The 21,982-nt window shown below is 38.4% G+C and overlaps 1 protein-coding gene across 9 annotated transcripts in view; it reads left to right on the top strand.

Moving 5' to 3' along the window:
• Positions 1-21,982, top strand: part of how (protein held out wings) — a 235,059-nt gene that overhangs the window by 200,497 nt on the left and 12,580 nt on the right. For 3 of the 9 annotated variants that reach the window (XM_045752977.2, XM_045753635.2, XM_069328321.1), the window contains 7 exons: positions 6,110-6,226; positions 7,378-7,521; positions 8,561-8,651; positions 9,285-9,380; positions 16,078-16,140; positions 16,990-17,307; positions 21,315-21,403. In XM_045752977.2, coding sequence (XP_045608933.1) covers positions 6,110-6,226; positions 7,378-7,521; positions 8,561-8,651; positions 9,285-9,380; positions 16,078-16,140; positions 16,990-17,307; positions 21,315-21,391 — 906 coding nt within the window. In that variant the 3' untranslated portion in view covers positions 21,392-21,403. The remainder of the gene's footprint in view (positions 1-6,109; positions 6,227-7,377; positions 7,522-8,560; positions 8,652-9,284; positions 9,381-16,077; positions 16,141-16,989; positions 17,308-21,314; positions 21,404-21,982) is intronic. The other 6 variants (XM_045753057.2, XM_045753206.2, XM_045753385.2 and 3 more) reach the window with 6 other exon arrangements.

The raw sequence follows: 21,982 nt of genomic DNA, 5'->3' as shown, positions 1-21,982 counted from the left end.
AAGCATGTTAACTGATGCGAAACACTCTAGCCCGTAACCACCTTTCTTGTAGGAAGATGATAAAGTTGATGCCCATGTTAAGCTTCAAGTAAATACAGACAATATTGAGCGTAACCTTTGAGTTGATTTTTGAGACTTTGATCAGATATATCCATGGAAAGTCTCATTAGACAAGAACTCTTAGATGAACTTAAAGTAGAATACTGCAAACAGGAAGTAGCAGAGCCATTGTTTATTACAGTGAGAGATCAAACAAAACATGTATGTGGGACAAGGAACAAAGTCAGTAGACTCAGACGTTGTCACAGCTCGAATAAGACTTGGCTACAGGTACCTCTGGCAGTTCGGCGTGTATAGGGATCTAGAGGAAGTAAAGTGTGTGGACATAGACAAGGACACACAGGCTAGTCCCAGAACTAAGAGGCATGAGTTACGAGGAAAGGCTGTGTGAAATGCACCTCACGACACTGGAAGACAGAAGAGTAATGGGAGACATGATCACTACCTACAAAATTCTCAAGAGGCATTGACAGGGTAGATAAATTGTTTAACAAGGGGACACAGGTGGGAACTAAGTACCCAAATGAGCCACAGGAACGTTAGAAATAACTTTTCCAGTGTCAGAGTAGCTAACAGGTGAAATGCATTAGGCAGTGACGTGGCTGACTCCATACACGGTTTCAAGTGTAGATATGATAGAGCCCAGTAGGCTCAGGAATCTGTACACCAGTTGATTGACAGTTGAGAGGCGGGACCAAAGAGCCAGAGCTCAACCCCCGCAAGCACAACTAGGTGAGTACACTAGAGCATTACATCTTACTGTGAACAAAATTTTGCCTTTTAAGATAAACATAAATTAATGTCCCCCCCCCAGTGGTACCGGGGGGGGGGGAACGTGGTACTGGTTTGCATTGTGTAAATCTAGATTTTACGTAGTTTTCCTTGGTCGTCATTGTCATACGATAACTAAGACTCCTTGTGGTATCGACTGTGGAGTCTGCACAACATGAACGATCCTTATATTGAGCTTTCCGTTTAATTACATTTTGAAATTGTGACTTACCTAGGAGGCCTCGTCTAGGAGCGGGCCGCGGGGACGCTAAGTCCCGAAATCATCTGGAAGATTTTTTTTTTTTTTTTACAAGCTTTTCACCTAGTTGGCCATCATCTCTTGCATTCAGGCTGGATTTCATTGTATATTATGTAATAACAGGTTTACTTTCACTCCAGCGCACAACTAGGTGAGTACACAGCACACTCCTAGCACAACTAGGTGAGTACACAGCACACTCCTAGCACAACTAGATGAGTACACAGCACACTCCTAGCACAACTAGATGAGTACACAGCACACTCCTAGCACAACTAGATGAGTACACACACACACACACCTGTGGTCTTGTGGGCTTTGGTGGCTGAGCTTCCAGAAAAATGATAGGATGGATTACGAGAACTTTCAAATCCAGGGATCCCATCACAATGGTTGTACTCTTCAAGTCTCTTGTGTTGTCCCGTCTTGAGTACTGCTCAGTACTCACTTCCCCCTTCAGAGCAGGCGAGATTGCTGAAATAGAGGGAATACAGAGAACATATACGGCTTACATAGACGCGATAAAGCACATAAATTATTGGGATTGTCTCAAAGCTCTCTAAATGTACTCACTAGAAAGGAAACGAGAGAGATTCAAGAGGAAACTAGACTGCTTCCTCCAAGGAGTGCCGGACCAACAGGGCTGTGGTGGGTATGTGGGCCTGCGGGCCGCTCCAAGCGACAGCCTGGTGGACCAAACTCTCACAAGTCAAGCCTGGCCTCGGGCCGGGCTTGGAGAGTAGAACAACTCCCAGAACCCCATCAACCAGGTAAAATCTGGGAGAACAAACGGCGGTGAATTGACCTCAAAGCAACGATACTGCTCCGTCCCATCACCTTTCATGGCTAGCGACACCCGAATATATAGAATTAGATCCTCAACTGACATAGGTGTAATTAAAGTTTAACCTGGGACTGCCCCAATATTAGAACACACTACCATGAACGATGAGACCACATAATGTCTACACTGAAAGTTGCCAGTTCGCCAATCTGCACAACGTGTCTGCTTAGTAAAGAGTAGAGAGAAATACAGTAAGTGTAAAATAATGCCATTGAAAAATAGAGCCATAGGCACAGTTGAACACTATAATAAACAGCAGATTTCCACCATGTTTTTGTTGTCATGGCATAAATTTAAATAACAATATAACATTAAAGTCTTCAAGAGGAGACCAAGGAGGTATATACACCTCATGAGGAGTGTGTAGGCCTGCGGGCGGCTGCCAGCATCAGGGCACGACGGCTGCCCTCATGCTTAACTAATCAAACCTACAAGCCTAGTTTTGGGCCGGGATACAAGTATAAAACAACTCTTGAAGCTGGCTATTGGCACATACATACAGCGCGTCCAAGACGCAGGCTTTGTGAAAAGAGCGAAACCAGTTTATCCATTGTTTGCTGCAGGTGGAAGGAGGACTCTTTTAATTGTTAAATTCTTCTCTCCCGGCCTAGTGAGTACTTGAGCCAGACACGGGCCAGTTTCCAGCAGATGTAAAATATCAACTATTGGTACTGGCTCCTGACGGCCTCCACCTACGGGCTATTCATGCCCGTGCCACCTTTTTGGTGGCTTAATCTTTGTCACTCAATCATTAGGTTCACCGCACTCCTTCCTCCTCCGTGCCACTCTGTTGTTGTTGTTGTTGTTTAAGATTCGCTACTCAGAACGATAAGTTCCAGTAGCACGGGCTATGGTGAGCCTGTACCCCGTGCCACTCACTCGCGAAACGTTTTCAGGCTTCCCTTTGCGTCCGGTTGTTGCTGTTGAAGGACGGCTGTTCTGCCGTCGTATGCCCTCTTGAGTCTAAGGACTGCTGCTAGCAGCTGCGGAAGGTTGAGGAGGGGACACACATTTACTGCAGCATCGCGTACATGTCATCTCTCATCACCAACCCACACTTTACATTTTTAGAACATGTCATAAAAAATGGGCTAGTAACACCTTTCCTGATGCACTGCGATAATGTTCTCAACAGCTGTGCAATCCTTCCATTTCTTACCCCCGTGTTTGTCATGCAGTGTTCACAATTTAACAGCTGTATTTGATGACTTGCTTTTGCAGGTTATTTCAGGGGATCCATATGCAGGCGATGAGTCACAATAACGTGGCTAAAGTATGTTGACCAGACCACACACTAGAAGGTGAAGGGACGACGACGTTTCTGTTCGTCCTGGACCATTCTCAATTCGACTTGAGAATGGTCCAGGACGGACCGAAACGTCGTCGTCCCTTCACCTTCTAGTGTGTGGTCTGGTCAACATTTCAGGGGATCACATATTCAATTTGTTTCCACTCGTATCTTGCCACAAACTATTGCATCTGTTATTTAGGGGAACATGGAGGTAAAATGTATGAAGTAATGAAAGCCAGATGTGGTGAGAGCCAGATGTGGGGAGAGCCACAGCCGGAGGTGCCTTGCCGGCTACAGTGTTGCTGGTGCTCCACTACGCCTAACTAACACCTCTCCTTACATTATCACAAGGTCTCACTCGGAGATAATGTGATTAAATCATATGTTTTTGTGTTAGTTTTATGGTATTTAATTATGTTCGATTAATATATCAAATTACTTCTTAAATGGCTTATTAAAGCACGTGAAGTATGGTTCTTCTTGGAACAGCAAGATGTGGGGTACCTTGAGCTTTGTGGATATAATATATTTTTTATTATGTCATGAGTGGTTGGTTCTGCTGCGGGCAATGTTGCTTATTTTGCCTCTTTGCCAGATGGATAATTTATCCAACAGTTTTACGTTACTAACTGTTGCCATTTGGAGTCTTCATACATATCATCATGCTTGACAGTAAACAGAGAATAATCACACTAACGTGACTGCATCGACGAGAAAATCCGTAGGAGCAGTGATGAAGGTTCGAACTTATGTGGAGGGTGTTGCCATGCACACGCTTCTAGCGACTACACCACGACGTGGTATAAGGACTGCAACCTGGAGTTCTTCTGAACACAAGAATTTCCTGAGGATCCTACTGAAGCCAGAACAGGATTTTCAAACACTCCACCACCTCTACGGATTTTCTCATTGATGCAGTCACTTTTACTGTGATTACTGTATATTGAAAGAGGAGCGTCAGAGGTAGAACAGGTCCTAGATGACAGAGCCAGAGTGCACGGGGGATTGTGGGAAAATCCTGGTCTGTCTTCAGTAGAAGGCACAGGGCGCCTAAGAGCTGAGTGGACATCGCTTCGGATTCGTAGTCCTGAGGTCCCGGATTCGATCCCCGATGGAGGCGGAGACAAATGAGCAAAATGTTTCTTTCGTCCTGATGCCTCTCTTACCTAGCAGTAAATAGGTACTTGGGAGTTAGACAGCTACTACGGGCTAGTTCCTGAAGGGTATAACAAAAAGGAGGCCTGGTCGAGGACCGAGCCGCGGGGACGTTAAGCCCCGAAATCATCTCACGATAACCTCAAGATAGGTTCGAACCCTCATAACGGCTCCTACGGATTTCCTCCTCCTTGACAGTATCGTCTCCCATCACCAACTGTGTGTGCTTACCTATCGGTGTCGACGGTGAAGAGGTGTGGCCCTTTATACCCGTGTTCTTCCCTGCAGGTGGCGACGGCTGCCTCTGGTGGCACCGTAACCTAAGTAACGGGAAGTAAATGTTTGGCTTGCATCTGGCAGTAAAGATAATAAATTCTTAAATGTACACATTCCTTGCCTTGTCTGTGTGCATGCGCACACTCGTGCGTGTAGGTGTATGTGGTTCCCAGCCTTCGAGAGCCTGCTATATTATTTAGTATACACAAGCGTTTGCTACTTTTCTCCCTAGTCAGTATTTTCACCCTCCTGTAAGCTCAAGATCCCTCGGGACTTTAAATGCCGTGAACATGGTCTCTCTCTTTGTCTGCCGATTTAAAGTTGATTACTTTTCGTGTTCCATCGTAGCCCTTTAGTACAGGGGACCAGTTTGGTGTCAAAGAGCTGAACTGCTTCATTTGTCCGCGCGTTTAGAGGAAGCGAGACTTCAGTACTGGCACTGTTTATGTTCAATTCGCGTTCACACTTGGAAATAGGGGGGAGGCTACTTACCCACCCAGGTAAGTAGGGCGGGAGGGTAGGGTGCGTAAGTAGTGGTGGGCGGCTGTGGTGGTGGCGGCATGGCAGGCCGGCTAAATTTAGTGAGTGGTGGTGCTCGCACCCGGGCTGTGTATTAATACCCGCGGCCAGATGCACGGCCACCTTCCCACCCTCTGCACCATCACACGTCTTCCACTCTGCCTTTTTCCATCCCGTCCCCCGCACTCCCCCTTTTTATATATCTTCATTTGAAACATTTAATTAAAATATGGGAGGGAGGGAGGGGGGGGGGGATTTATTTTGTAGTATTCTAATTGTACTAGCGGGGATGAACTGCAGTTCTTGGGACCTGCCTCTGAACTCTTAAGCTGTACTGGTATAAAAGGTAATAGTCTCTTTTTAATTGGCAAATCCACATTTGAAGTAGTGACTTGAATTTGCTTTCTGCACTTGTTTCATTCCATTTGTTCACGCTTGTGTGTGTGTGTGTTTACTAGTTGTGTTTTTACGGGGGTTGAGCTTTGCTCTTTCGGCCCGCCTCTCAACTGTCAATCAACTGTTTACTAACTACTTTTTTTTCCCCACACCACACACACACACACACACACACACATACCCCAGGAAGCAGCCCGTGACAGCTGACTAACTCCCAGGTACCTGTTTACTGCTAGGTAACAGGGGCATTCAGGGTGAAAGAAACTTTGCCCATTTGTTTCTGCCTCGTGCGGGAATCGAACCCCCGCCACAGAATTACGAATCCTGCGCGCTATCCACCAGGCTACGAGGTGTGTGTGTGTGTGTGTGTGTGTGTGTGTGTGTGTGTGTGTGTGTGTGTGTGTGTGTGTGTGTGTGTGTGTGTGTGTTGGGGGGGGGGAGAGTGGGCCGGGGATGATGTGCGTAACGCTGGGGTAAGGAAGGTGGGGGATTGGGGGGGTTTGTGTAGTATACTAATAATATGTCTTATTTGTTTCAGTTCAACTTCGTGGGTCGAATACTTGGGCCTCGGGGGATGACGGCCAAGCAGCTGGAGCAAGAGACAGGGTGCAAGATCATGGTGCGCGGCAAGGGCTCCATGAGAGACAAAAAGAAGGTACAATCATGCCACTCACCACCTCTCACCCCTTCTCACCACCTTGATGCCTATGCTTTTATCTCCCCCCACCCTCTTTCTCCCCCCCCCCCCTCACTCATCCCCCCTCCCTCCTCACCCCCCTCCCTCCTCACCCCCCTCCCTCCTCCTACCCCCTCCTCCTCCTAAATTTGATTTTTGATTTACACTGCTGTGCACCTGTTACAGCCAGAACTGTTGCATTTTGTGCTAGTTTTTATTAATAGTTTATATGATTCTGATGGTCTGATGTATTAAGCTGTCAGTGTTTGCAGCTCAGTCCAACATACACCTCAGGCCAGTTGATAAAGTGCTTTTTCATGAGTTTGATTTTCCCTTAACACAGGTGGATAAAGGGGGGTGGGGGGGTGGGGTCTGCCAACATAATTCCCTTTCATTTAGGAGGAGCATGTTGAAAAGCCTTCAGTCCTTCAGTTTATAAAATTAATATACTGTCCTCATATATTTTAATGGGGATATTTGCACGTTCTGCAATTCTTTCTGATCTCAAAAAGGGTCAGTGTGAAGAGTTGGAGCCATCCCTAATAATATTTCCCAGTTTCTGTATACAGTACATTATAAAGTTTGCATGCTTGCATTCAAAGAAATAAAATTTTATGCATTTGAATCTTACTACAGTAATCAATTGTGGCTAGGGTCACCCCTTACTACTTACACCCCATTACCCCAGCCCCCTCATCAATATCCCCCTCGCCCTCAACATGCCAGTAACAAAGAGTTTTCCAATGTTCAATAACATGTGACCCCAGTAGACAGCTTGGGCAAGTTATGTAAAAGGGAGGGTATTAACTCAACCACATGGATCACCAGATTATTTCTGCATTTAGTTGATACAGTTAAAGATGTGAGCACTTCACTGAATTTCTATAAGCTGGCACGAAAACGTTAAATACAATGACTCGGAAGCCTCAAATTTGATGCTAACTGAAATAGTTTAGGGAAGGGACCTGTACAGTTAAACATTCAATAACGTAAGTAAGTAAAGTAAAAAAAAAATAAAAACATGACTGTCTCGTGTACTGTACTTTAATTTTGTATCATCCTTGCAGTGTTGCTTTAGTTAAGCTTATCCTACCCTCTCCTTTCCTTATTGTGAGAGTTGTTTTCTACAGGAAGAGCAGAACCGTGGGAAACCTAACTGGGAGCACTTGAATGAAGAGCTTCATGTTCTCATCACAGTAGAAGACACAGAGAACAGAGCCAAGGTCAAGATCCAGCGAGCAATTGAAGAGATCCGCAAGCTCCTCGTCCCCTCAGTAAGTTTGTGTTAGTGGACTGTTTATCAATATTTTTAAAGGTTCTTAAGTATTCAAAGTACAGTAGGCCTAGAATGAAAAATGTCAGTGAGTGAATAATGAAAATTGAGATGTCCAGTGTCCCTACATAGTTATTGAGTTGTTAAAAATAACTAAAATGCTTGTGAAAATTTCACTTAAATTTATGCCACCATTTTTTTCCTGTCTTTCTTAATTTTTTCGTCTAGTATTAAAAATTACTCTCTCGTATACAGTAATGCATTTATCCTTAATCTGCTTCTATAGCAGATTATATTCCATACAAAGAAGGAATAATTTAAACAGGGAGATTGAAGTATCCAGTATCCAGGTGGTTTGAGGTGGGTGGGGTGTGGTTTCTCATGGTAATGGATTTGGTCTGAGAATGAATGGGCTGCTTGATTCTTGAATAATCCAGGTTTCCAAATATTTAGTCTGATACTTATCACCAAATATTTTGGATTTGTTTTTTTACGGTAAATATTTTGTAACGCTCTAAATGAAAACCAATCAAAGAACTTTGTATTAACTATGCCAATGGATTTTCCTCAGACACCAACTCTTCATAGTGCTGCACCCATTTAGGAAAATACTAAGCATTATTAAAAGAATCCTTTCCTGCTCTGTAGACTTTTAGTTTGACCTGTTGTGAAGATGATGTAAGAAAAGATACGAGTAGTAGGAAATTGTCATACATAATCTGGATTTCGCTGCAGCCAAATTTGGAGTCTCAAAAATAGGAATGTTTTGATTGGTAATCCAGTAGAAAGATTTGGTCTTTTATTCAAGTGGAACATTGAGGTGCCACTGAATGTAAATGGAGGGAGGGGGGGGGGAGGTATACCTTCCCCCATTTGGGGGGTATACCCTGTTGTAGTTAGGAAATCTGTAGTTTTCAGTGTAAATAATTGTTCTATATTGGTACATTACTGTGTTTTGGTCAAACATTGTGTTGCATTTTTGTGGAAGATATTTACTGCAAGTATGAAATTCTTTGAAATTTAAAATTGTATATTTTTAGGCCGATGGCGAGGATGAACTAAAAAAACGGCAGCTAATGGAGCTTGCCATTATTAATGGTACTTACAGAGATTCCTCCAGCAAAAATGCAGGTATGTTATACTGTCTTGTGTTAATTAATATTGTATGGTTGTTATTACTGTATTTTTATTACCATTGTTTATTTTTAGCTTTTTTCTCCAGTAGTGTTTTTGTTTTGACTCGCCAGGTATCTTGCTTAAATAATGAGTTTAGTGAGGACTGATGTATCTTACTGGCATGTGGACTTCATGTGAGTGATCTTTCCAACTACATATCCTAACTCTGCGTGATAACGAGTTTGGTATTTGATAATCTTTCAACCCCTTGAGACTTTTTATAATTCTTGGGATAGAAGATTACCCCCTAATTAATATATGAAAATATAAATAGTAGTTTGTGTAATGTAATAGTAAGGAGATATTAATTTATATTTTCAATACATGCACTGTGCTCCCTCAAATTTGGATCATTTCGTTCGACACGATTCGGATGGGCGTAAAATCCAATTTTCGGAGAAATTGCCTGTTTTAGGCTGTTACCAAATTGTCTGGATTTTCATATTAATCATATACAATACAGTAATACATATTTTTAGCGTATTCAGACATCCAAATAATATATAAACAATGGTTTTGTGTTCATGTAAATAATTACGCATGAACTAAAAATACAAAACATTAATTTTTCCACTTACCTTTTTGTAGCACAGGATGGTCTTCATAACTCAGAGGCAGGAAAATGCGGTTTTAACGCTCTTATGCAGCAACCCTGGACTGACCTTGATGTTCTCAATGCCCATGGTTAGTGCCATTTTTTCAGCTACAGTCTGTAACTGTGTACCATCACCAGGCAATAATGCTGCATAAATAATTGGTAAACATCGACCAAATCTTCATGTATAATTTGGAATACGAACAAAAACAATCGGCTAGAAAATGAGTAACTTGCTGGTAAGGGATATAAAGTTAGTGACAATAATGCCATTATCACCAATGGTGCATCTAGAACAAGGCTTTAAAAAGAAAAGTATGGAAAAATTCGTTTTATATTGGCCATCAGTCTATGTATTGTATTTTCCTGCTGTAAATGACATAATCAATGCAGGGTTAGAAAATTATTTAAGGTTGAGTTAACATAAATGCGAGAGCCTGAAAATTGTATAGAAATGCAGTCAACTCTTCACTGCCATCAACACAAACAAGTAGTTGGTGGTGTATAGGTGACAAGATAAAGTGCTATGCTATAATAAACAATGGATTAGTTAGATGAACAAACTGACATTTACCAAATTACGTGACCATTTATGTAAAACATGTTATACTTGTGTACAATTAAGTACTACTATAGCAAAGATGTTTGGCAAGATCATTTTCATTCGATATGTTGCAAAACATTCTTGGAATGTCATAATATATCTGCTAGATGCCTTACCTCACAGGCATAAAATGTGTTTTTATGGAGAACCTAAAATTCAATTTATGGAGAACTTTGGAGCAGGGTGATGGCATTGAACTAGCGTCCAGGGTTACCCCAGACACACGTCTCGCCCAAATGGTATTCACACGATTCCATAAGGCACACGAGATGCCACACCAATAATGGTACTCTTCTCTTCAAGCCACTTGCCTCCCTAACCACGGTCACATTTTTTAATAACTATCATCAATTCATGGTCAGGAAATTCTTCTTGCCCTTGCCTAATAGGCCCATAGTACCTAGATAATATGGCTTCAACTCAAATACAGTAATGATTTTCAGAAGGAAACATCAGTAAAAATATTTGATTAACACAGCAAGACTGCATTCGCATGCATTATTTCTAATGATCTTGATCTTAAAAAATAAGAGTAGGAAAATAGAAGAAGAGAAATTTGAATAGCACACGATGTGATAGCTGACAAGAAAGATGTCAATATCCCTCAAGGTATTTGAATTTTTTGAAGTTTAAATATTAGAAGAGAAATCTGTAGGCAGATAAAATCTGCCAACAAGATAATTAGTGCTTGATAAAAGTTTAGAGGAAAGCATGCAATGGAGATTCAAATTTTCGAGGGAGCACTGTATTTTGAGAATGCGGTCATGAAATTGCAGCAATTTTTTTTACATAAAATACAGGATAAATTAAGTCAAATTTTCCATAGAATAAGCAATTTCAATATACAGTACATGTACACTATTCGTGTACCTATATTTAATATTTTATATAAAAAGAACCGTTTATCTTGAATTTTGTGTATGTGATTCAAATACTGTATGGAAAATATATATTTTAACACCTTGTATTTTTGTATTTAAATTTAATTTGGAATTGCCACACACATTATTCAAATCCATTAGTCATTTATATACCTCTACACTATAGTTGTTGATGGGTTTTTACTGCTACATTACAACCTTGGTAAATTATTGTTTTAACCAGCTAAACAAAATTTGAAATGATGGCCAAAATGACAAAAAAATAAAAAATCTTATAAAAGCCAACTTACAAATACAGTACATTCTTTTTTTTTTTTAAGCGAAATGATGTTAAATTTAAGAACTTTTAATAAAAATATTGAAGAAATCCTCTGATAATGAAGTTGATGAAACCAAAAATTAATAATTGGGTTATAATAACTGCCACATGGTAATGAAATTTTTTAATCATATTACTGTATTATGAATAAGAAGATAAAATTCAATTAATATTGTGACTACAAAAGACTGAGGATGATAGAGGATCTGACATATGGGTTAAGGATGCCTCGAGTGGCTGCCAGAGAACTTGCATCACATCAAGTTTGATGCTTTAAATCTAATAATGAAAGTTATTCAAAGCCACATAATAAAGATGAAAATACACAAGGAAATCACAATAACAGGATGTAGCCATGAGAAAATCTTTGAGAAAAAGATGGGTCGAACCTGCGTCCTGGGTAACCCAATGTGCCTGTGCATATTGGGTACAATATGGTGAAGATTATTTAACTTGGTATCTGCCCAAATCCACTGGAGGTCTGGAGGCACTGATCTGATATCCAATCCAAGTTTTGCAAATATTGTAACCTGTTTACATTCTTGCGTATGTAATAGTTACAGTGCCACCAAATTTCAAGCTTGTACAACTTGGATTGGATATGAGTTAAATGCCTTCAAGACTCCCAGTGGAATTGGGCAGATACCAACTTAAATAATTCTCAGCATAGTGTGGTCTGTGGGTTAAGGCGTGCATCTGGGTTACTCTGTCATGCTCCAAAGATTTTATCAAAGGAGATAAATGTTAAAAAAAATTTAAATTATAAATTATAGAGGTGGTGTTTGTATGAAAAAGTGTAGAAGTAATGACTAAAAATATGCTGCTTTTGAGCCATTTAATTGCAGTATTAATTAGAATGTAGAAAAAGTGGGAGTGTCATCAGTTGAGGGGTTTAGGCTGTTAATTATGTTTGGTAGTGTGGAAGTTTTAAGATGTTGATCCTCGAATGTGGAAAGTCAAAACATACTGCTCAAGAGAACACTCGTTCTCTTGCACAGCATAATCTCTTCTTTTCAAGTTAGTGAGCAAGATTCGAGGCTTAAGTAATATTGTAACAATTTTAGAGAATTAGCTTGTTGCCGTGTGCTCTGGGGTTTACCCGAGTGGGGTTCCAGAGGTTGTGGAGCAAAGTTTGACATACCTTTCGGAGGGAGGTTTCATCAGCCTTGATATTTGTGTCGGCAGCTTAAAGGCTAATGCTGGTGCTGCATCTTGATGGGTTTTTGTGTGTGAGCAATTCTCCATTTCTTTTATATTTCGAGGCAGATCATGATATACTTTCTACACCTGGACAGTGCTGTCTCTTATTGCTCTATATTATTTTAGTGCAAAATTTAAATCAGTTTCAGTTTTGTTTTGTTTTCAGCCGAGTGGCAGGGACTGTAGTTTGAGGGATTTTTAGCACTTTCAGTAGCTTAGGTATTATATATGTTCATAGCAAATGTTCTTTTCATTTTCTAGTTTAATATTATTTTGTAGTATTTTACTTCATAAAATACTAGTATAATAATTACTTTTCTCAAGAACTAAGGAAGAAGTTACAAATGTTAATACAGTAGTTGAAACTCTCCTGTAGAAGACATTGCAAATTTTTATCACACAAGTGCATTAATACACCTAACATTCCCAAGTAAAATAAAGTGCGAGGGCTATTCAGTGAATTGTTTCAACAATAAAGGTATTGGGCTTTTTAGTTCTGGAGGTTCCCTCATCGCACAAGTCTCCTGTGCACAAGTCCTTCTGGGTAAAGAGCAGAAAGAGGACCTACATAGGGTTTCCGAAGACAATACAGAAGGAAATTATTGAAATACTCTACCAAACATGAATATCCCAATATAGATAAATTAGTCTATTGAAATATACTGCAGTAGAATGTAATGCTCTCGAGCAAAATTAGAAAATCCAAAATACATTTTCACATTCAGTATAAGAATAACACTATAAAAAAAGCCTATTGGCCCTTTCGAGGCAGCTCCTTAAATAGAAAACTTCCACCAATATTGGTACTATTTTTCATTATGAAATCCATACATAGGAGGACAAAGAAATAAAATAAGAGAAATTGTGAAAGAACGATACAAAACTATATTTAGCAGCCTGATAGGCAACATGAAGATTGAAGGTTCTGACACCTTGTATCTAAAGATTTTTGCTGGCATCTGGGTAATGATACGAGATATTTCATCTTACTGGTGGGATGCACCTGTATCCCAACTCGTATAGTACAGGTACACAGAAATAGTTGCTATTTACCTATACTGTATGTATACGAATAGGACAGTTTGCTTACAAACTGTATTTATATGTGAATATGTTGTTTGACATTCCGCTTTTGAACACGATCTTTGAGCTCCTTTTGGTTTTCCCACGTGAGGTGTGAGGTGAGGTTAGGGGAGTAATGACCTCGATGCAGCGATCATGACTGTGATACTCAGACTCTCACTAAAGCCAGGTCTTCATGTGAACACACTTGTACAGCATGTGGTGGAGTCCACTTTAGTGTGTAGAGCAGGGTTTATATTTTCATACAGTATATATAAATTATGTTTAATATTCAAGTTTCCAATAATTTATTAAATGAAGTACAGTTACTTCTCTGCATGTTAAATAATTTGCTTTAATAAATTGAATGATTATTTTTTATTATTAGGATTTAAGATTTTTCTTTTAAAGGTCAGCTACCCTCAAATTATTCTAACATAAACTGCCTTGGATAACAGATTTATTTATTTGATCACACATGTGTGTACACACTTACACACACACACACACACACACACACACGCACGCATATACAATAGGCATGTCAAGCAAATGTTATTAGGATCATCATCGAGTTTGAATAACTGAGGGCCGATTCTAAGAAGTCTTCTGCATTTTAGCACATGCATGGCAGATTACATGTAATTGTTAAACAATGTAAAGTACATAAGGTGCAAGAACCATTATGTATGAGAAAGGTAGATAAACACACTACAAACAGTATAACACCTGAGTACATAATGTACAAACATTTGTGAGATGTGTTTTTTAATGGGAAAATAAGCAGTACTGGATTCACTGTATGAATACACGTGAATATTAAAAATAATTCACGTGCCAGAGCAGACAATTAAAAATAATTAGCAGAAATGTTTAATTGTAAAAAATGTGGAGCAAATTTATATTTACAAAAGCAAATTATATCCATTATTACTTGAATTTGGATTACTATTGCTGATATTATAGTTTCCCATTGTCAGGGACAAGGAGCCTGTTGAACTTAGTGTTTCCCCTAGGCCAACTACTGACCATGATGCAATCCACAAGAGATACCTAACTAACTACTGGTTATCTGTACTGCTAGTTAAACAGTACAAGGGAATTCAAGTGCAAGGGAATTTACTGACATTGACCCTGCCTCGTAATTGATCTCTGGTTCAATCAGGTGCTAGGCAAATGCATTAAGCACTGCACTACAGGTCTCCATAGTACGCAGTTTCAGTACACATTAAATTGGGACAAAATTGTTTAGTACCAGCTTGGTGTCTCCAAACTCCTATAAAGTTTGGACAGACTTAAGGTTGTGTAAAGTGTAGTATATTGCGGCCCGTGAGTTAAGGTGCACACCTGGGGTGACAAGATGCAGGTTTGATCCCATTGTTCTGCTCCTAAAGATTCTCAGATTTATCATGTTGCTGTGATTTCATTGTGTATTCAGACGAATCTCTCAAATTGTATTTTATAATTGAGGCTAATTCAAATGTTTGATATTGATACACTACTGTGTTTTCTTCTTTAATGGAGTTGAAGCAAGATCACATAAAAGGTTTTTGCACCAATTTTCAATGGCACTGTTTGACCACTTCGGGTGTGATAGAGGCATTGGACTTTTAATGAATGGCTACTCTGCGCATTCCTCGAAACCCATTTAAATTACAGTATCTGCAAATTTGTTTTGAATTTCTTTGACTAGCTGAATCAAAATGTGGAGATGTATTTAATTTTTTATTGTCCCCAGTTTTATATATTTATATTGCTTATAAAGTCTAGTCTTGTAGTACATAGATAAATGTAAACTCTAACCCTATATATCAATAGCCTCCTCCTAACATTGAGTCAGAAGCAGACATCTTTATCAAATTTTCTTAGAGCATTAGACATTGTTGTAGCAAATATTACACACCTCTGACAACATAGTTTGTGCTATTAATGTATAGAATCTACCTAGCTGATTTTTTGTGCATCTATATGTTGCCTTGAATATTTCTTCAAAGACTATTGGCTGATTACCAGAAAATATTATAATATAATTTATTTGAAAAAGTTATCATACAAAACCATCATAACTATTTATTAAAGAATCTGTAGGAATCTGTATTTTAATTGTGTAGTAGATCTATTTCTGGCCAATTTTAGATGTAGTCATTCTATATATCAAAGATAATTGGAAAAAGGATAAGTCATATTCATGATTTCAAACAGTATAACACCCGAGTACATAATGTACAATGCATGATTACAGTCAGCCTTCCTTAAACCTTCAGGTAATTGTTAGTTTGATGAGCATTTTAAAAGATCAGTGAAGGGGTTCCTGTTTGAGAGTTTGTTCATAGCAAAATTTGATTTAACAGTACACATTACTGAAAACTGTTAAAGCATGTGCAGTATTATAATTGGAATTTTAAGAGGTTTTTGAATGTCCATATCTTGACTACCTTAAGATTTTGATTAATTTTGTGGCATCAAAGCATAGATTACCAAACTCAAGGGGTTAAACTAAGATTATTTATTTGCAAGTCTCATACAGTACCTTCAAAAGGTGCATATGCCAAGCATGTCTATGCTTAGTCCTTGCTACTATCCTGGTATAATACAGTCGACTCGTTAGAGTGGCCATTTTCTAACATTGGCCACTAATCAGTAAATCAAACCCAATTAACCCATTTTAACCTTCATTACAATCACTTATATTACCTTTTGTTTTGGCCATTTCCTTACAGTGGCCTTTTTTGCCTCTGCACAGAGCAGCCACTATAACGGGGGTCGACTGTACCCAGTGAACGGTATAGTACTTTGCCGTTTTAAGTCCCTTTTTTTTCTTTTTCTGTAATTTAATTATTACAATTAGTTCTTATTGCACAATATAACTGTCTTTTATTATGAAATAAAAATAAAGTAAACTTTCCCCCCCTTATTGTTAATGGTTAATTTTTTTCATGTAGTCCACAGAGATAAGCTTTCATTGTATGCTGGTAGTGACATCACTCTCCCAGCTTTAATCCAATTCATTATTAAAAATATTAATAGTGTATTATTCACATCTTTGTGCATGTTAAGCTTTAATAGATATATTAACATCTGCATACTTATTCTTAATTGCATAATTAAAGTATTTAATATTTAGGGACTAATTTTTATATAATTTTATGATTCTAAATGCAGTATCTTGTTCACAAATCACTCCTGCCTTTCTTGGAGGATTATTCTTAAACGTATATTTATCAGTATTTATACTCTTGTACCATAATTATAGATTTTGAAAGGGTTTGAATATTTGCTATACAGTATACTAAACCCTGTATGAAAATAAGCATTACAATGTTCTAGCATTGGAATGCTTGAGAGCTTTGAGAACTAATTCAATAATGGTTTTATCATTTATTTTTCATAAGTCTATTGTTTGTCAGTAAATTTGTTGTATTTAACACTTGGAACTAAAGATTATGGTTTTTGGGTTATTGAGTTTAAGCATAGTATTATTTTCTTCTTTCCTAAATCTATTTTGATTTAAAGTATCAGCTTTGATTTATTTTATCAATTTAACGAACCACTAATACATGTTGAGGAGTCTGTGTGCGTGTGTGCTGGTGGTGGACTGACTCACTAACCCTACCTTCTCTATCCCTTGCCAGAAATTGAAGGACTGGGTCCTCTTACAGGGGAAGTTCCACGACTGCTCACACAAGGGATGACACTTCAGTCACCTCTGCGCACAACCACACCTCTCAGTGGCAATCCTCTCTTCATGCCTGCAAGGATCCATGTTCCGACAACAACTGCATTATTAAATGGAACTGGAGCTGGTGGCATGCCTCCACCATTAATTGCTGCAAGTGATGCTACTGCTGGTCTGATGTATGCCCCATACGCTGCTGCTGCCGAGTATGCTGCCGCCAACTATGCTGCCCTCAGCTCCCCCCTCCTCACTGAGTACCCCCCGGACGCTGCTGGTGGGTTGTTTGCCAGATGAACCATGTACTAGTCCACCCACACCACCCACACCACCGCACCCACGCACCGCTCACACACCCACCATGGGTTAACCACACTATCTGGCCATGTTGCCACGCGCAGCATTTGCAGCGTGCGGTGGTGTGTTGCCATGATACACGTGGAACTCGTCAGTTGTGCTAGGGATTCCAGCTCTGGCTTAACATGTTCTTCAGTGCATAGGGAAAAAGCTTTCGGTGAAGTAATAGTCGTTTTGTGTAACGAGACTTGTCATTGGTCAAGCTTATTTGTTTGTTTTTTTATTTGTTGGAAATCTCATTTTAAGTTCTCAAATGTTGCTCATCAACGTGCATAATAAGCCCAGTGATTTGTTTATTGCATTCCATTTTGTGGCCAGTGCTTTCATTGTAAATGTTTGTATGGTGCTTTCTTCTACCTCTGAGAAATGTTTGGAAAAAAAATGCTTTAGATCACATACATCAGTTGCCAAAATATTGCCATGTTACTCAGAGGAATGATTGTTGTGAGGGTTTTATGTTGTCAAGACTCAACTTGGCATATTGCATTATAAAATTAGAAAATATATTATTGTTTAAAAGAGTCAGAGGTTGTGAAAGTTGATGGCTCTATATTTATTTATATTAAATTGATATAGGTAGTTTGGTAGCTCTTTTGCAAAGAGTGGTATGGAAATGCGATGGCTGAAGGCTATGTTACTTCGATATTTTCTTATTGGCAATAAGATGTAACAATTTAGGTTAATTAGATGCATATAGGATTGTACTTAAGTCTCTTGGTCGTGGTGGTGGATACAGTACTGTAGATGTTCTTGGTTTTGGGTTTGGCAGTCTTGCATGCTTTAGATTATTTAAGAGCCTCTAATTTTAATTAAAACTATACCCACTTCCTTAGTAATATTATAATTGCTTAATATTTTATGATTTAGTCCTGCAGCATAATCTCTAAACTTTATAAAACTCCTTTCAATTGTTCAGCTACAACATGTGTATACAGTAGTAGAATAACTACAATGTCACCTTCTAAAAACTGTGATGCTAATACCACAAAACAAGTAACACTGTTTTGTGTTACATTCATTGACAGCATATTCCATTTGGAATGCTGTAAGTGATAGCATCTATCTAATTGTTGAAATTATAATGTTTAACTTTGGTCAATTACTTTGTGCATATGTATTATTTTCATACATATTGTGTATTTTAAAGTCTTTTATTTTTACACAATTTGTGCATCATTAAATTTTATAAAGCTTTATACTCACACATTAACAATTTAGAGGAGTTTATCTGTATATAATACACAAATTATCATATTGCCTTCCTAGAGTTTTATATATTTAGAAAATATTTATAATTCATGTGAGGTCCTTGTTGAAAGGTAAATGCATTACTATTTAGAAAGGCAATTTGATAAACCTAAAGCAGTTAATATTTATCTTTTTAAACAGGAGCAGGTTTGTATCATCTTCTAAAACGTAGAATAACACCCGGTAATAATGAGGTTGCTTTCTCAAATTGACGACATTTACCAGTTTCCTGCCTGCAGTAGGGCAACTCCAAAATCTAATCAGATAATTTCCAGATTCTCATTTATGTTCTCATCTTTCCAAATGGTGCGAGCATAATAAATTTAACAGCTACCAAGGGACCAAGTTACTAACCGAGGTGGCAGCAACCAGGCGTGCCGGCCGAGGAGTCCGGCACTGTGGCTCAACTGCTGCACTAACACTGACTCTGGCTGTATTCATAATAGTTCAGAATAGGCAAGTGCCTTGAATACTCCTGTCATGGTGCCAGATATAAAAGAAAATTAAAAAGGGTTTTGCATCTCAGTAAGCACTTACTGAACTGTTGAATACAGCCATAGGCTTTATAAATCCAAGCAATTGCCTTGAAGGATGAGCAAATGTCCACCTGTGCTTGACTTAGGGTTTCAAATATTGCTTAATTGTACTCGCAGGTTTTTGTTCACAGTAATTTTCAGTTTTAAATCATTGTTATACTGTAGTGTTCTTTAGGTTAGGAAATTAATTTTTATAATTCTAAATATTTGATAAATGAACAAGGCAGTTGCTTAAGAAGCTGTTCTAGATGGTTGACCTCATAGAGGTCACTGATGTGCCATAATTAACACCATTCAATCTTAGGTTGAAGAGAAAAGAAACGGGTCAAATGCTAACCGCACTGTTTTGCCGAGATCATGATTTTTGGTCACTGTTGGAATAATAATGACAAAGATTGGTTGTTAAATATTTACAAGAGAATGTCTATAAAATCTTAAAAACAAGAGAAAAAAAGAAAAAAAAGTTACTCAAAAAATAAAAGCCAATTTTCAGTTCCAAATAAAATTAAATTATATTTTTAGTTTCATAGTTAAAATTTTTTGTTTTTTCATAATTGGCAACAATTATACTACTGTATAGTGTACTTGTAAGAATTTATCGGCTGGTATTTGTCAGTATTATTAAGAATGGGAACTAACACATCTGGCCTTATCTGTGGTCATACTGCCTTGTCAGGTAAGCTGGGGATGCTGTACCACATTATTGCTGCACATATGATAATCTTTCAGAGGCCTTCAGCTCAGAAATTTTGACAAGTCAAGCGTTGTAGTAGAAACCAATTTCTGATGCATAACTTGAAACGTGAACCATAGAAATGAGAGCAAGTGATTGGGTTTGTGTGCATGGAAGTGAGTAAATGAGAGGGTGAGTGAGTGAGTGAGCAAGTAAGGAATAATTAACATTGTGTATTAAATCCAGCCTGTAAAATTATTAAAGTTGCTTGAGAGCTAATGTGGCTAGCAATGAAGTTCGTCATATCGAGGAACTACTATTTGATTTACTTTTATCTTGTAAAAATATTTTATTGGTTTTGGGTTTCATGTAATGTACTAATGCATTGCAGGATAAAGTAAGAATTCTTGGTTAATTTGAGTAATTTTTATGACTAACATACGTACATTGTCCTTTTTTCATGCATTTTAATTTCCTTTAATTGTTAAGAAAAGTCATAATTAAAATGGATCATTAATTCAGAGCAATACAGTTAAGTGAATATGATGTTACAAATGTGTGTGAATTAATAAGTTACATCAGTCATCAGCTTAGTGAGGACTATAACAAAATATATTTAAAGTCCACCAGTTAACTTGTTAACATTTTAGCTCTCCACTAGCTAACTGTATGGTCACTTGAATACGTGCAGCAGTGTGAAACAGTACCCCCAAGAACACCCACAGCTTGGTTGAAGCCCCATGGCCTCTCCTTCCCTGAGGGGGGCATCTTACCAGAGTAACATGTACTAACAACTAACTGGCCTTGATCATTTCCAGCTGCAGTCTGATTTCGGTGGTGCTATCGATGTACATACACATAACATTTTGAAATCGGGTTTTCTTCAAGATGTCTTTAGCTTGAGCCTAGTTGAATATAGTTTGGCTCATATAAACTTGTGATTTTTTATCATTTATTTTTGTACTGTTGGAGTCGATTCTTTTTTTAGTTACCAGGTAGGACTTTCATGTAATAAAGCTGCTTTTGTTTAGCTTTGATACTGTCAGTTGCTTTTTATACATTATATACAGCAGGATGCAATGGCAAAGTGCCATACAGCAGCTTGTTGGATTTGTGTAATTTCCATTATATGATGTGCCAATAGTTTAATATACTGTGGAGCATAATAGTGATGCAGATAGATTTTTTCCCCATAGAGAGGAGTACTAGTGCTTCGCATGAATGGAGAAATACATGTGACTCTAAAGCAAGATGTGTTTGTGATGTATGAATTATCTAAAGTTAATGTATACTAACTCAAGGTGTTTGTATGCTATATAAATGCTTCATTGAATTAGTATAGCAGTTGCTGCTTAGAATTCATACATCACTAAGCAGTGCCATTGCTGTGAATGGGCTTAATTTTGGTAAGCTTGAGCCGTTGTTTGGTGTGTACGTTGCCACATGATGCCATCACGTTGTGTTGTTCAGGTGTAGCGGTCAAGCAGCGGCGCCATTTGGGCCAGGCTCGGGAGCACCCCTATCAAAGGACGGGTACGCTCTCGTAGGCCACAACCCAGGTTAGTTGAATGTCTATTGAGACAATAGCCAATATTTCATGCTCCCTCCATCCCCTTCCCCCACTTCAATAGTTAGTTTGTATAAATAAAAATTGTTTTAGTGTTTCATTGTAAAGAAAACTGGTGACTGTTGAGGACTTGAAATTTAAACAATTTATTAGTGTATCCTCAAACTTTTATAAGTTGTTACTAAAATATATGTTGACTGTTGATGTGGGGAAATGATATGTTTTAGTCATGTAAAAAATAAATTGTTTATAATGTTCGGGCTTGGTGAGGTACTTCAGACTCTCCTTCAGTATGTCACTTAGAAGTTTCTTATGAACATTCCGTCCATGCATTTTTCAAAGGGCATATCTATAGCTTTTAACAAATAAAATTCTTATTAATATTTATTACCTTTTAATTAAAAAAAAAAAAGTTGCTAATTAAGGGGTTTCTTAATGTCAGTCCTAGTCAGCTCTTTTTTGGGCCTTGATGGCATTTGCTTATCTTTGGTAATGTTATTCTTGTTTAGTTTTCCTATTGACAAATTTGAAGGTCTATATTTCCATAGTATTTGGAAGTCTATAGCTGGAG

Source organism: Procambarus clarkii, chromosome 1 (genome assembly GCF_040958095.1).
Source record: "Procambarus clarkii isolate CNS0578487 chromosome 1, FALCON_Pclarkii_2.0, whole genome shotgun sequence".
Classification (NCBI taxonomy): Eukaryota; Metazoa; Arthropoda; class Malacostraca; order Decapoda; family Cambaridae; genus Procambarus; species Procambarus clarkii.
The sequence above is the reverse complement of the archived record's forward strand: the minus strand, read 5'-3'. Positions and strand labels throughout refer to the sequence as shown.